The following is a 13,649-nucleotide window of genomic DNA, read 5'->3' as shown; positions in this document are numbered from 1 at the left end:
CAGGGGCAGGGGGTTTCCTGAGGGTTGTTTGTGCACTTCTGGGTCCTTGGGGTCCCTTTACTTACCAAGTCCAGTGAAACCTGCCACGTTAGCATGCTGGGCAGGCCCAGCACCAGCTGCGGGAGGGCAGGTGCCCAGGTGGGAGGGTACGGTCTGTGGGGGTCTTTCCCTTTGCTCTCTCATTCCCCTCTCTGCACCTCTGGCACAAGCCCATCTCTGGGGTGGGGGGGTGGGGGGGTGGGGGTGTCTTCCTTTGGTGTTTGGGCCTCTTGGGTCTCTTGGAAGCCATTTCTGCCATGGGCGCCCTGAACCGAGCACCCTTCCTTGGGTGCCCTTTATGGCCTCTTCCCTGGTGACCTGGCTCAGTCCGTGTTGCTCCCTGTCTCCTGCTCTCTACTCTTTCCAGCATGCCTCCAGCTTCTTGGGGGAACACAGTCCTGGTGGTCAGAGGTCCTGCCGGGGAGGTAAGGAGCCGGTGCTGCCGGCCTAGGCTGCTTGGTCGCCAGCTATGCTAGTGCCCTGTCCCTCGGTCACTGCACGTGGCCTTCCCTTGCCTGCCTCCTCTCCGCCTGTCCTCCCTGTCCTGCTGTGGTGACTTCACCTGCTGCTTGGCATGCTTGACCCATGCACAGGGCAGCCAGGGTGTGCATGATGTGGGTCTTCCTGGGTGTGAGTGGGTGTCCCCATGCAGAGAGTAAAGGCCAGGCCTGGAGGGGATGAGGACGGCTGGTCGTTGTCCTGACTCCATTTGTGAGCACGAGTGTGGTGGCAGCAGAGGGATCACACCCCTCTTCTCACTGCATGACCTTGCATCCCCATGATCCTCTGCATTACAAACAGGGGGCTACAGCTGGTGGAACACAGAGTTTGAGTCTCAAGAATGCCTGGCTGGAGGGAGGCAGACAGGGCCCCACATGTCGCCAAGCTGGGGCCCTGAGTGTAGATGTCTCAGCATGGGGCTGCTGTTCTCGTTTGGAGCACAGGAACAAGCCCTGGGTCTCTCTACCCACTGCCCCGACAGACACAAAGCACACTCGGCTCCCCCTCTTTCCCCTTAGGAGCAGAGGGACCCACTTGGCACTGTGAACCCTGCCACATCGCTTGCAAGGAATCCACCTTCCTCTGAATGGGGAGTGATGTGCACCTGTGTGTTAGGGCCAAAGGTGCATCCTGATCCTCAGGGAGGTCTTTAGATGCCAGCCAAGAGCTTGAGCAAGGGGAATGTTGTGGCCTTGGGTTTCCACTACCCGGAATGCAGAAACAGAGCCAGTTAGAATAGCATACTGGGGCGTAGTGGGTTAAGCCACCACCTGTAGTGCCTGAATCCCATATGGGCTCCAGTTTGAGTCCTGGCCATGCCACTTCTGGTCCAGCTCCACGCTGATGGACTGGGAAAGCAGTGGAAGATGGTCCAAGGACTGGGAGACCTGGATGATGCTCCTGGCTCTTGGCTTTGGCCTGGCCCAGCACTGGCCATTGTGGCCATTTGGGAAGTGAACCAGCAGATGGAAGATCTCTCTCTGTAACTCTGCCTTTCAAATATGGAGATAAATATTTAAAAAAAAAAGAACTGCAGACTCTCAGGCCTCTCTCCACCCTGATAGCATTCTTGGGTGATGGGCGTGCACATTGGAGCAATACTGTGATGGGAGATGAATGCATGTTTGTTGATTGATGGGAGGTGGTTGTTGTGCCCATTTTGCAAATGAAGAAACTGAGGCTTGCCCCAAATTCATGCACCCATAAGAAGCATGGGTGGCATGCACCCATAAGAAGATGGATGTCTTTTGCCTGAAGCAGAGGAGCCCACCTCTGCTGTGATGGGAAGGAGAGGACAAGTACTCTGAGATAGGTTCATGTTGGCAAGGGCTTTCTTCCCTCCCGGCCAGCTTCGCGCTGGGGTGAGTAGGAGCTCCGGCCCTGGTGAAGCCCTGAATCACACTGCCCAGAACCTGCTTCCCCAGGGGCAGTGCTGTTGCTGGCTGTGGTGTTCAGAAAATGTGCTGTGGCTGGTGTTGTACAGTGAGCTAAGCCTTCACCTGTGACGCCAGCATCCCCCAAGACTGCCACTGATTCAAGTCCCGGCTGCTCCACTTCTGATCCCTCTCCCTGCTAATGCACCTGGGAAAGCAGCGGAAGATGGCCCAAGGTCTTGGGCCCTTGCACCCATGTAGGAGACCCAGGTGGAGCTCTGGGCTCCTGGCTTCAGCCTGGACCAGCCCCAGCTGTTGCAGCCATTTGGGTAGTAAACTAGCAGATGGAGGATCTCTTTCTCTGTTTACCTTTCAAATAAATATCTTTTTTAAACTGTGCTTATGCATGTATTTAAATTTTTTAACTGTTTATTTTACTTGAAAGGTGGAGAGGGAGAGAGAAACAGATCTTCTATGCACTGGTCTACTCCCAACATGTCCATAGCAGCTAGGGTTGGGCCAGGCAGACGCCAGGAACCCGGAACTCTAGCCAGGTCTCCCACACAGGTGGCAGGGACATGGCTACTTGAGCCGTCACCTGCGGCCTCCCACGTTGTGCGTTAGCAGGAAACTGGAATTGTGAGTGGATCTGGGCGTCATCACTGCTGTGCCAAACGCCCACTCTGTGGTTGTGTATTTTAACCTAACCTTGGTCATCTTGATCCAGAATGGAAGCTGCCCCTCTCCTACCCTGTTCCTCAGGCCGTGCTATGTCCTGACCCATTGTGACCTCTGCCAGGAACCTCCTCTGGCTGTTCACCACCAGCGTTCTCTCCTGCCTCCCTGCTCACTTGCGCTGTAACCCGGCACATGCATGCCCCTGCCCCCCACAGTAAGAGGTCAAGGTCTTCCTCCCACCGAGAGTCTGGCCTCTCCTGGTTGAGTCACCCCAGAACCCTGGCCCAGCTCTCGCAGGACAAAGTCACACTCGCCAGCAGTGGATTCAGCAAGCACCTGCTGTGGATGCAAGGTGAACAGTACAGGGTCCCTGCCCTGGGGCAGGGGCGGGCAGGCAGGCAGGTGAGCGGAGCCTGCTCCTGGCGTGATGTGGCTCTGGCAGGGGTGGGGTGGGGGAGCACCTCCTTGGGAGGAGGAGCTAAGCATGGGGTGACTGTGGCAGAGCCACCTAAACTGCCTGGCGCCCCACTTTCCTGTCCAGGCCCTGTTTGCACAGGTTGTAGCCTCGGTGAAGTCTGGCATTTGGAAAAGGCAGGAAGGGGAACCCTGCAGCAGGGGTCACTGTGTGGCTTGTCGCTGGAGCAGGGTGGCAGACTTCCTGGCTGTGGTGTCTTCACTTGTGGCTGCCCCAGTTCTGTCCCTAGGGGGCTCTGCCTTGTCTGGCCTTGACTCTTGACCTTTGGCCCACCTTCCCCTCTCTCCGAGGGGAGCGTTTGTGAAGAGCCCATTCTGGGCAGCTGCCCCACTGATGGGAGCGGACCCCCCCGAGATGACCCAGGAGCGGGACAGCTGAGGCCTCGTTTGCCGGCGGTGGGGTCTGTCTGGCTCCACGGCTCCTGAGAACTGCCTGCGAACAAGCTTTCGGGTCCTGGGCTCCACGCATGAGAAACCACAGCCCACACTCGTGTGGGCCTGGAGGGCTCTGTCCTGGCTGCAGCTCTCAGGGCTCTTCTGGGCTCTGCAGCCCTTGGGTTAATGGGTGCCCTGTAGGCTGGACTGGGGGGCACAGGCCCATTGTCCCGGGGGAGCCCCAGCAGGGGCTCCTGGTGAGGTCTTGGGAGTGCCTGTTTTCAGGCCTTTCCCCAGCCCCAGCCTTCTCTCCTGATGGGGTCCAGTCTCCCTGCCTCTTCCGGCACTGCCCTCAGGAAATTCCAGCTCCCGTGATGACGTCACTCCGCTGCATCTTGGGTTGTTGTGTACGGCAGGGTTCCTTGGCCAAACCTTGTCGTGTCCGAAGGACTGCAGAGCGAAGCTTGTGCGGCTTAGTTTCTAGAGGCCTTGCCCTGGGCTGCATGAAGCGCCATCATAGGCTAATACCCTAGAATGTTCTACCACATGCCTGCGAACGCCAGCCGCTTCGGTGCAGTCTCACCTCCAGATGAAAGTGGTGCTGCCCATGTCCTCTTTGTGACTCCCGTTTCCTAGCTGGACGACAGCGACATCCTCACTGCCCGCCCTGATCTCGGCCCGGCCAGTCATGTGTCGCAGGAATCGTCCGCTCTGAACCGTGCCTCTGGAGATCTGCTTCGCCAGACCTGGTGTCGTCACGACACGGATGCAACTCCAGCCAGCTGGAAAAGTTAGCACCGGAAAGCGGAGAGGACTGGATATTTGTAGGCCCACGTAGCTTGTAGAACAGCATCAGGCATAGCTGGATCCTGGGGTTCAAAGAGTATACGAGGCCTCTCTTTCTTTTTTTTTTTTTTTGACAGGCAGAGTGGACAGTGAGAGAGAGAGACAGAGAGAAAGGTCTTCCTTTGTCGTTGGTTCACCCTCCAATGGCTGCCGCGGCCGGTGCACCACACTGATCCGATGGCAGGAGCCAGGTACTTCTCCTGGTCTCCCATGGGGTGCAGGGCCCAAGTACTTGGGCCATCCTCCACTCCACTCCCTGGCCACAGCAGAGAGCTGGCCTGGAAGAGGGGCAACCGGGACAGAATCCAGCACCCTGAACGGGACTAGGACCCGGTGTGCCGGCGCCGCAAGGTGGAGATTAGCCTAGTGAGCCGCGGCGCCGGCCACGAGGCCTCTCTTTCTCAGCCACTCCAGGTTACATGGTCCTTACAGTGTAGCACTCATAGCCTCAGAGGAGGAAGTACCAGGAGAGGTTCTCATTGACCTGGCTTGATCTCATGCCCACCCCTGATATGGATACTAGGATGCTGGGTCAGTGCCAGAGGTGGGATTGCCCCGACCTGAGCCCGGGGGACTGGAAGAGAAGCGATCAGGGTGCTGAGAAATGTAGAGGGCAGGGTCACATCTGTAGTGGCAGGGTCAGGACCGGAGCTCCGCTGTCTCTGACTCCAGCTGTCGGGCCTGTCCCTGGCACCCCAGGACTGCACGTTCAGTGGAGCCACAGTGCTACAGAGCGGGAGATGAGGGCACCCTGGACAGCTTGGCATCTTCACAGGTGTGTGGGGAGGTGAGCCTGAGCTTCAGCTTCAGGCTGAGTGCAGGAGGTGCCTTCTAGGTGGAGGAAGTCGGGAGGAAAGTCCCCAGGAAGTGATGGGGAGGAGGGGGCTTTTGTGATGGTGGGGTGCAGTCACACCTTCCGAGGCTCAGCGGGGTGGTGTGAGTATGGGAAGGATTAGAAAAATGAGGGTGAGCACCAGGTAGGCCCCAGGAGAAGGAGCTGAGAACTGAGCAGGAAGACCTAGGTGCCTCTTTTTGCTGGTTTTCTAGAACCTTCTTGGCCCCAGGTCACTGCACCATAAGGTACACCGCAGTCCGTTATCCCCCAAATTGGGCTCACCTCTTGGTCAGCACATTGCCTGGGTTGGTCTTCTGTAGGATCTGGAGCAGAGAGGTCTGGGCTAGACCTAGGCTCATGCCCTTCTGCATCTGGGGTAACACACGGTCCTCTTCTGTAGCTCTGAGCCCTGCGGGACATTGCCCATCTCTGGTTGGCGTCCAGGACACTTCAGGACCTGCCTGCCCCTGCACCATCTCAGGCTGCCCCAGTGCACCCCGTTGCTGGCCCCGAGGGCTGTTCTGTGGCTCCCGCTTCCCACCCCTCTCCCAGGCCTGTGTTCTTTTTCTCTGGCACTAGCTCAGGGTGCTGAGGACGTGTCCTGCTGCGACCCCTCATTGGTGCCAAGTTCTGGCCCCGGGCCGTGTGTCTGAGCCTTGCCGCCCTTCTCTCCTGTGCGTCCGGGGAGGCCGCAGCCCACACTCTGGGCGGCGCTGGAAGAAAGTGACCCCAGTGCACAAAGCGCCCTGCAGTGCGCTGCTGGACTGTGGAGTTGCCGGGAAAAGTGAAAGCTGAACTGCACCGAGGTAGCTGTGAGGGTTACGGTCTGCAAGTCCCTCTCCTCGGCCCTTCGGTAGTTCTGGTTCCTGTTTTCCTGTTCTCCCGTGGTGCCTGCAGCCCCAGGCCGTTAGCTCTCATCTGTGATTTTGTGGCTTATGAAAACTTTTACAAACACGAAGCCAGGATGCGGTGGCATATTTGTTTCTCGTGTTGTTTTTTTCAGCGCTGGCATGGTCGGAATGAGCTGTTGATTTTGGCTTCCTTCTCTAAGGGCCATGGGCTACGCTGTGGGGGAAAGGGTCAGCCCTGGTGGTCCTGCTGCCCCGGCCCACAGGCTGGGCCAGGAGTGGGCGAGAGGCTGGCTCCTGGATGCAGGGCATGAGCAGGCCCGCGGGGTGGGGGCTGTCTTGGAAGGAGGCTGAATGTGTTGGCTGAGGTTCACCAAGACTTTGTTCAGTGCCTTTCTGGGCAGAGAGGCATAAAACAGGGAAAGATGGGTCTTCAGCCGGCCAGAGCAGTGGGGCAAGATGGTTTTCACCGCACCTCGAGAGGGAGACCTCGGGCTGCAGCCCCAGGAGTCCATGCTGTCTCCCTGCGTCATGGGGGCTCCTCCTGAAACCAGCTGGGGGTGTGGAGTGAGGACACGGCCTTGAAGCACAAGTTTGAGGTCCTGCCAGTGAAGACAGCTGAAATGCAGCCATCAGATGTTGGAGCCACTACAAGCCGGAGATTTGGGGATCCCTGTCGGGTCACTTAAGGGAATGGAAGACACATGGAAGCCTGAGCCGAGAAACCTGGATCCAGTCTCAAATCTGGCATTTTTCGCTGGGGGGCCTTGGAATGAATCTGCCCTGACTTTCGATTTCTCGTTTGCAACCTTGGCGAAGACTTAGACCCCTTCCTAAAAGGCCACTGTGAACATCCCTTGGAAAGTATTTTTTGAGAGCGTGCATTCCATTCTTTATCATGTTTCACTCAAGTTGTTTAAAGAAATATTTACTTTATTTATTTGAAAGGCAGAGTGACAGAGAGGGAGAAATAAAGAGAGAGTTAATCTCTCTGCTGGTTGACTCCCCAAAGGGTCCTAATGGCCGGGGTTGGGCCAGGCCAAAGCCAGGAGCCCTAAACTCCATCCGGGTCTCCCACAGGGGTGGCAGGGACAAGCACTTGGGCCATCTTCTGCTGCTTTCCCAGCTTCACGAGGGAGCTGGATTGGAAGCAGAGCAGCCGGGACTCCGGCTGGCGCTCTATAGGCTGTGGCTTCACCCGCTATGTCCCAATAATGCTGGCCCGTTTCATCTGGTCTAATGATCATGGCCACAGTCTGAGCTAGGTGTTGTTAGCAGTCTCATTTTGTATTTGGAGAACTTAGATCTCTATAAAGGTGCTATATACACTTCCAGACTTTTACCCTTTAGGTTTGTGTTTTTCAGACAAAAATCAGCTTACATAGTCATGTTTTATAATCTTTTTAAAGCTAACATTGATGTTTTGTGTGCCATTTGCTAGTCCACGTCAATATCTCTATTAAGTAGCTTTATGGCATTTCACTGTGAGAATCTATGCTGATTCTGTGAACTTCTCCATTGGACCTGTGTGCTAAATCTTTTTTGTTTTTTTGCCATCGTAAACAATGCTGCAGTGGAGATCCTTAAAGGTAAATTTTTGCATGCGTCGCTTTTTTTTTTTTTTTAAAGATAAACTCCTGGAATTACTGGATCAAAGAATGTGCATGTTTTAGAAACTTGAATATAGAAGTCAAATTGCTTGCTTTTGTTTTTCATTGAGAAGAATTGTGTTCAAACAGATGTACCAGAAAAATGTACCGTCATCACCATTTTTATGTGTGTAGTTCAGTACTATTAAGCCATGGTTATGCAACCCATCTCCACGCGCTTGTCATGTTGCAAAACTGAAACTCCATACCCTCTAAACAACAGCATATCGTTCCCTCTTCCCCCAGCCCTGGCAACCACCTGTCTGTTTTCTGTTTCTGTGAATTTACAGAATCAGGCAGTATTTGTGTGTTTGTGTGTGTGGCTTATTGCGCTTGGTGTAGGGTCCTGGGGCTTGTCCGCACTGGACCCCGTGTCAGGTGCCTGTCTCCGTGGGGCTGAGCAACGCTGCGGTCTGTGCATCCCCCAGTGTGTTTGTCCATTCACCTGTCAGTGGACGCCTGCTCCTTCCCAGCTCATGGCTGCTGTGAATGGTGCTGCTGCGAGCGTCGGTGGGCTCACATCTCTTCAAGAGAGACCCTGCCTTCAATTCTTGTGTGTGTGTACCTGGAAGTGGGAGGCTGCGTCACATAATTCTGCTTTTCGCATTGGTTGCTCACCCTCGAGTGTGATCTGTGAGGGTTCTCCTGCCCGTGGCCTTGCTGAAGGGACATCACATCCTTCCTCCTTTCCCACGGTGCTCAGCTCTGGCCTTGGCCCTCTGTGGGTGCTGCGGGTGCCTGGTGCTCTTTGACTGTCTGGGGAGGCCAGGTTGGGGCAGTGGGGTCCACGTGTCTGTAGCATAGGAGGCTTCAGGTTCTCCGTCTCTGTCTCCAGGATTCAAAGCTCTGTTTGGGCGGGGCTCCCTGACAGGGCAGCTGCCTAGGCTGCCGTGAGTCATCCCGGGCTGTGCCGGGGCCGCTTTGCCTGCAACCCAGAAGTTCAGAGTTAAGGAGAAAACAAGGTGTCATCTTGAAAGCTTTCCCGGGGCTTGCTGAGCTGGCTCTTTGTATAGAAAGGCCCCTTCTGCCCGTGGCGGTCACGAGGCAGCACCAGGCACTTTGTGGCCGCCCCAGAGGGCTGCATTTCATTGCTGGGCTCCTCGGAGGCTGGGCTCAGGAGCCACTGTCCAGCCCTGGCCATTTGTGCGGTAGTGCTCACAGGGCAGAGGGTGCGGGGACCCCAGGGAAGAACTCTGGTGGAGGGTCCCCCGCAGACACAGGACAGGGGGCCTTGGTGTCAGTCAGAGTGAAAGCAGGTAAGGATGCCCCTGTGGGTGGCAGAACCCGGTGCCTGGCTGCGACCCTGCGTGGAAAAGCCACGGTGGCTCCAGAAGCATTTCTGGTCTTAGGTGTGGTGACAGTTACCTCCCGGACATCAGTTCAGTGTTGCTTTCTCTCCCCTATGAGCTTTTATTTCCCTTCCTTTTATTTCCACTTCCTTTGAAATTTTTTATTATTTTTTAAAGATTTATTTTTCTATTTGAAAGGCGTGTGTCAGAGAGAGGGAGGGAGGGAGAGAGATCTTCCATTCACTGGTTTACTCCCTAAATGGCCACAACAACCAGGGCTGAAGCCAGGAGCCTAGATCTCCCTCCCCATCTCCCATTTAGGTAACAGAGGCCCAAGGACCTGGGCCACCTGCTGCTGCTCTTTCCCAGGCTCATTAGCAGGGAGCTGGATTGGCAGTGGAGCAGCCGGGACTAGAACCAGCGCTCAGATGGGATGCTGTGTCATAGGCAGCAGCTTAACATGCTGTACCACAATGCCAGCCCTGACCACTTCCTTTTAAAAAGGCATTATCTCCATTAGACAGACTTTTCTAAGAGAGACAGACAAATCCCAGTGTGTAGTTTGACAAGTCGGCTTGCAGTCAGTGCTCATGCCAGCAGCACCCTACTCGTGGTATGGACCATTTCCATCACTCTAGAAAGTTCCCTCAGGCTCCAGGTAACCACTGTTTTCAGTTAAGATAGGCTCATTTGTCCTTTTGAATGTCATGTAAATCAAATCATACAGCGTGTGCTTTCTGGGTCTGGCTTGTTTTGCATAATATAATTTTGGGGAAATTCATTCATGTTGTGGGTATATGTGAGTTTTTAAAATTTTTCTTTATATCCCATTGCATATATATATTTGACAGTTTGCTTACCATTTAAAAATATTTATTTTATTTTCATCTACTTGAAAAGCAGAGCGACAGAGACAGAGACACACAGAGATCTCTTGTCTGCTCATTTACTCCCCCAAGTGCCTACAAAAGCCAGGGCCAGGCTGAAGCCAGGAGCCTGAAACTTCACCCAAGTCTCCCACATTGGTGGCAGGGGCCCAAGTGCTTGGGCCATTATCTGCTGCCTCCCTGGCTGCGTTGGCAGGGAGCTGAAACTGCCCTCTGATACAGGATGCAGATACCCCAAGTGGAGGCTTAGCCCTCTGTGTCGCAGCACCCACCCCTACCAGGTTATCATGGAGAGGGAGAAACCCCACTGGGCTGTCCATTCAGCGTGGTGAATATGCCTGTTCATCTTTGTGTCCATCAGGAACTCCCTGCGCACTAGGCCCTCTGCTATCACCGTGTTGCAGAGATCAATCGGGAGTGGGCAGAGAGGGGCAGGTGCTTGGCCCAGCAGTGAAGATGCTGCTCGGGCCACTCAGATTCCATATCAGAACGCGTGGGTTCAAGTACCATAGGGTTCCTGCTAGTGCACACCCTGGGAAGCTGCAGGTGATGGCTTGGGTAGTTGGTTCCCTGACACCCACGTGGGAGACCTAGCTGGAGTTCCAGGCTCCTGGCTCCAGCTTGGCCCAGCCCCTGCTATTGTGGGCATTTGAAAGAATGAACCATTAGGGGGCTGGTATTGTAGTGTAGCGGATTAAACCACAGCCTGCTGTGCTGGCATCCCATATGGCCACGGGTTCGAGACCCGGCTGCTTCTCTTCTGATCCAGCTCCCTGCTAATGCGCCTAGGAAAGCAGCAGAAGATGGCCCAAGTACTTGGGCCCCTGCACCCACGTGGGAGACCCAGAATAAACTAGCTCTTGGCTTCCACCTGGCTCAGCCCTGGTACCTGTGGCTGTTTGGGGAGAGAACCAGTGGATGGAAGACCTCTCTCTCTGTCTCTCCCTTTCTCTCTCTAACTCTGCTTTTCAAATAAATAAAACAAATCTTTAAAAAACAGAAAGAATCAGTGGATGGAAGATCTCTGTATCTCTACCTTTCAAATAAATAAATAAACGTTAAAGAAGAAGAGGAAATGAGCCGAGAGCACACTGACAATGAAGGGAAAAGGCACAGGCGTGGGAGATGAGCTGACACGCTCTGCTGGTTCAGCGGGTCAGGCTTCCCTCCACCTGGGAGGGCGTCCGGGAGGAGGTGGCTTTGCTTTGAATGCTCAAGGTGGATGGGCTGTAGAATTCTCAGAGACAAGTGTCGGGGCCACATGAACCGCAGTGTGTTTGTCCCATCCTCCTGCCAGGTGGCCAGCCGCCTGTGTGGGGAGGAGGGCTGGGCCAGCCGGGCAGTGAGCAGCACAGCCGGCCTCTTGCTGCCTCTGTTCCTCCTCCCACCGTAGTGCCCTGCAGTGGGGAGCGCATCCCTCCTGGTTGTGGGTCAGGTGGCAGGAGGCACAGCGACACACGGTGACCCTGCGAACAGCGTCTCCGTGTTGGGCTCTGTGTCCCCCTGCCCCCGGGCCGGGGCACCTGACCTTTGCACCTAGTTACAGCCCGGCCTGGCAGAAGGCAAGGCCACTGAATCCGAAGGCGTAGAAACTCTGTCGTAATCTAGCCCAGAAAAACAGAAGTGATTCCTCAGATTTGCAGACGTGCTGGGCCTGTCGCTTTCTCATCCATGCAGCCAGTGCTTGTCCAGTACTCACCGCGTGCTGGGTGGAAGGAGATGAGCAGGATCAGGTTGATGTCTCGGAGGAGCCTGGGGTCTGGAGTGGTGAGACAGGACCATATAAAATATAGACCAGGCTCAGAGGTGGGAGTGGCTGATTATATCAGGGAGTATCCAGAAGGGCTTCACAGAGGAGGCGGCACGCAGGGGTCAGAAGGTCAGAAGGTGAGCAGTAGTTCTGTGTGGACTTGTGAGGGGGTGCATTCCAAGCAGGAGGAAAACCCTGAGCAACTCAGGAAGGAATCCCCCCACCCCGCAGCTGGGAGCAAGAGGTTGAGAGTGGATGTGGGAGAGGGAGTGGGAACAAGAGAGGAGGATGGAGAGTGGATAGGGATGGGTTCTGGCCGGCCTCCTGGTGTGGGATGCCAGGAGTTTCAGCCTTCCCCTGTAGTAGTGAGGACCCCGGAGCGCCTTAGAAAGAACCCCAGAAGCAGTATGCAGGATGGATGGCAGTGGGGGCGGCTGGAGGCAGGGAGCCCAGCTAGGAGGCCACTGTGGACATCCGCTCCAGAGACAGAGCCTGAGATGAGCTGGTGGAAGGGGGTGGAGATGTGTGCTGCAGGCCCTGTCTTCCGTTGGGTGTGGAACTCACAGGGCAGGAAGTAGCTCACCTGGAGTACCTGCAGCATGTGAAGTGTGCCGTGTTAGGCTGAGGGAGAGTTGGACACTGATTCTGCCCAGGGGAACCCAAGGTCCAGCCAGAGCAGCACCCTCGTGGGGCCTGTGTTAGCAGCAGGTGACAGGAACTCAAGTCCAGCCGACTTTGACAAAGCGGGGGGGGGGGGGGGGGACGGGACTAGAGAAAGGGAAAAGAAAGAAGGAGTGGAAGAGAGAGTGTTGGGCTTTTGGTTGTACACTGGAAATTTTCAGCAGGGAGAACTTCAGGCAAGGCTGAATCCAGGTGCCCAAATAGCATCTTTCAGAATTCACCCTTTCTATCATTTCTCATTTTATGTGAACTTCATTTTTTTTCATGACTTTTTATTGTCTTTTTTAAACCTGATACACACAATTATTTTTCTTTACAGCATTCATTTCTAATACATGTAACAATGCTTTCTTTTCTTACAGATTATTTGTTTAATGGTGGGAGCAGCTACTTGTATCTTTTGGGCTTGGGAGCTATGCTTTTATTTTAATAATTTACATTTTTTTAATTGTGGCTAAAACTGCATTTACTGTCCGAGGCGTGTTTAGCGTCCGGCCGAGCAGTGCTGTCTGTATTCGTGTAGTGCAGACTGTGTCATTTTAACACAGGCCTTCCCTGACCTGTCCAGGCTGACCTCCGCTGCCAGCTGAACAGCCCCAGTGCAAAGAGCAACAATATGAGACTGCTTCCCATTGGCCCAGACTGAGTCACGTGTTTACCCATAGCCAATCACAGAGCCCTTCATGATTAGCTCTGGCATCGATGGCCAGAGGCAAAGTGAGTTGCCCTTACTGAAGAAAATCAGGAAGCAAACATGGCAGGTGTCCACTCCAGGAAGGGACAGGGGCACACTGAATGCAGATAAACCTACGTGTGTGGCAGAAATGCATGGTCTGCTTCACTTGGGCTCCTGCCATGTGCAGTGCTGGCCCGGGGTCGGGGCAGTCACCCACGCAGAGTCCAGGGTGAGGGAAGAGCTGCCCATAGATGACCACGATACAGAAGAGGCAGGGGTGAGCACCTGGAGGCTGGGTGCTTTTCTTCTGAGCACTGGAAGGAGGAGGGGTCAGGGGCGGCTTCCTGGGGAGCTGGCCTGGGCAGAGAGGTAGGAGTTGGGTGGGAAATGACCCAGCGTGATGCCTCCTCCCAGCCCATTGCTTGTTCCCGGCCACTGCTAATACCACCACTGCTTTAGCTTCCTCCCTGCCCCTTGCAGACGTCTGCCTCCCGCTGGCTGCCCTACAGCGTGTGTCCCCCTGGAGAGCGCCCCCAGGGCCCATGGGAAGGGCCTGCAGTCGGGGGTCCGCGCAGGGCAGGTCTGAGGGGCTGCCTTCCTCCTGCAGGCCTCTCCTTAGAACGCCTTCCCAACTCCATCGCCTCGCACTACCGCCTGACCGAGAGGGAGGAGGAAGTGATCGCCTGTTTCGAGAGGGCCTCCTGGATCGCTCAGGTGTTCCTGCAGGAATTGGAAAAGGTGAGCTGGG

The 13,649-nt window shown here is 55.2% G+C and overlaps 1 protein-coding gene across 7 annotated transcripts in view; it reads left to right on the top strand.

Annotated features, from left to right (window-relative positions):
- TTC7A (tetratricopeptide repeat domain 7A) overlaps window positions 1–13,649 on the top strand; it is a 136,664-nt gene that overhangs the window by 46,096 nt on the left and 76,919 nt on the right. For 3 of the 7 annotated variants that reach the window (XM_051839053.3, XM_017340791.4, XM_089327698.1), the window contains exon 4: window positions 13,509–13,639. In XM_051839053.3, the coding sequence (XP_051695013.1) occupies window positions 13,509–13,639 (131 nt within the window). Of the gene's footprint in view, window positions 1–366; window positions 465–7,543; window positions 7,559–7,584; window positions 12,943–13,508; window positions 13,640–13,649 lie in introns of those variants that run through there. The other 4 variants (XM_089327697.1, XM_051839079.3, XM_070069173.2 and 1 more) reach the window with 4 other exon arrangements.

The sequence above is a fragment of the Oryctolagus cuniculus genome, chromosome 2 (genome assembly GCF_051225735.1).
Source record: "Oryctolagus cuniculus isolate XC-2025 breed Fujian yellow rabbit chromosome 2, ASM5122573v1, whole genome shotgun sequence".
Classification (NCBI taxonomy): Eukaryota; Metazoa; Chordata; class Mammalia; order Lagomorpha; family Leporidae; genus Oryctolagus; species Oryctolagus cuniculus.
The sequence above is the reverse complement of the archived record's forward strand: the minus strand, read 5'-3'. Positions and strand labels throughout refer to the sequence as shown.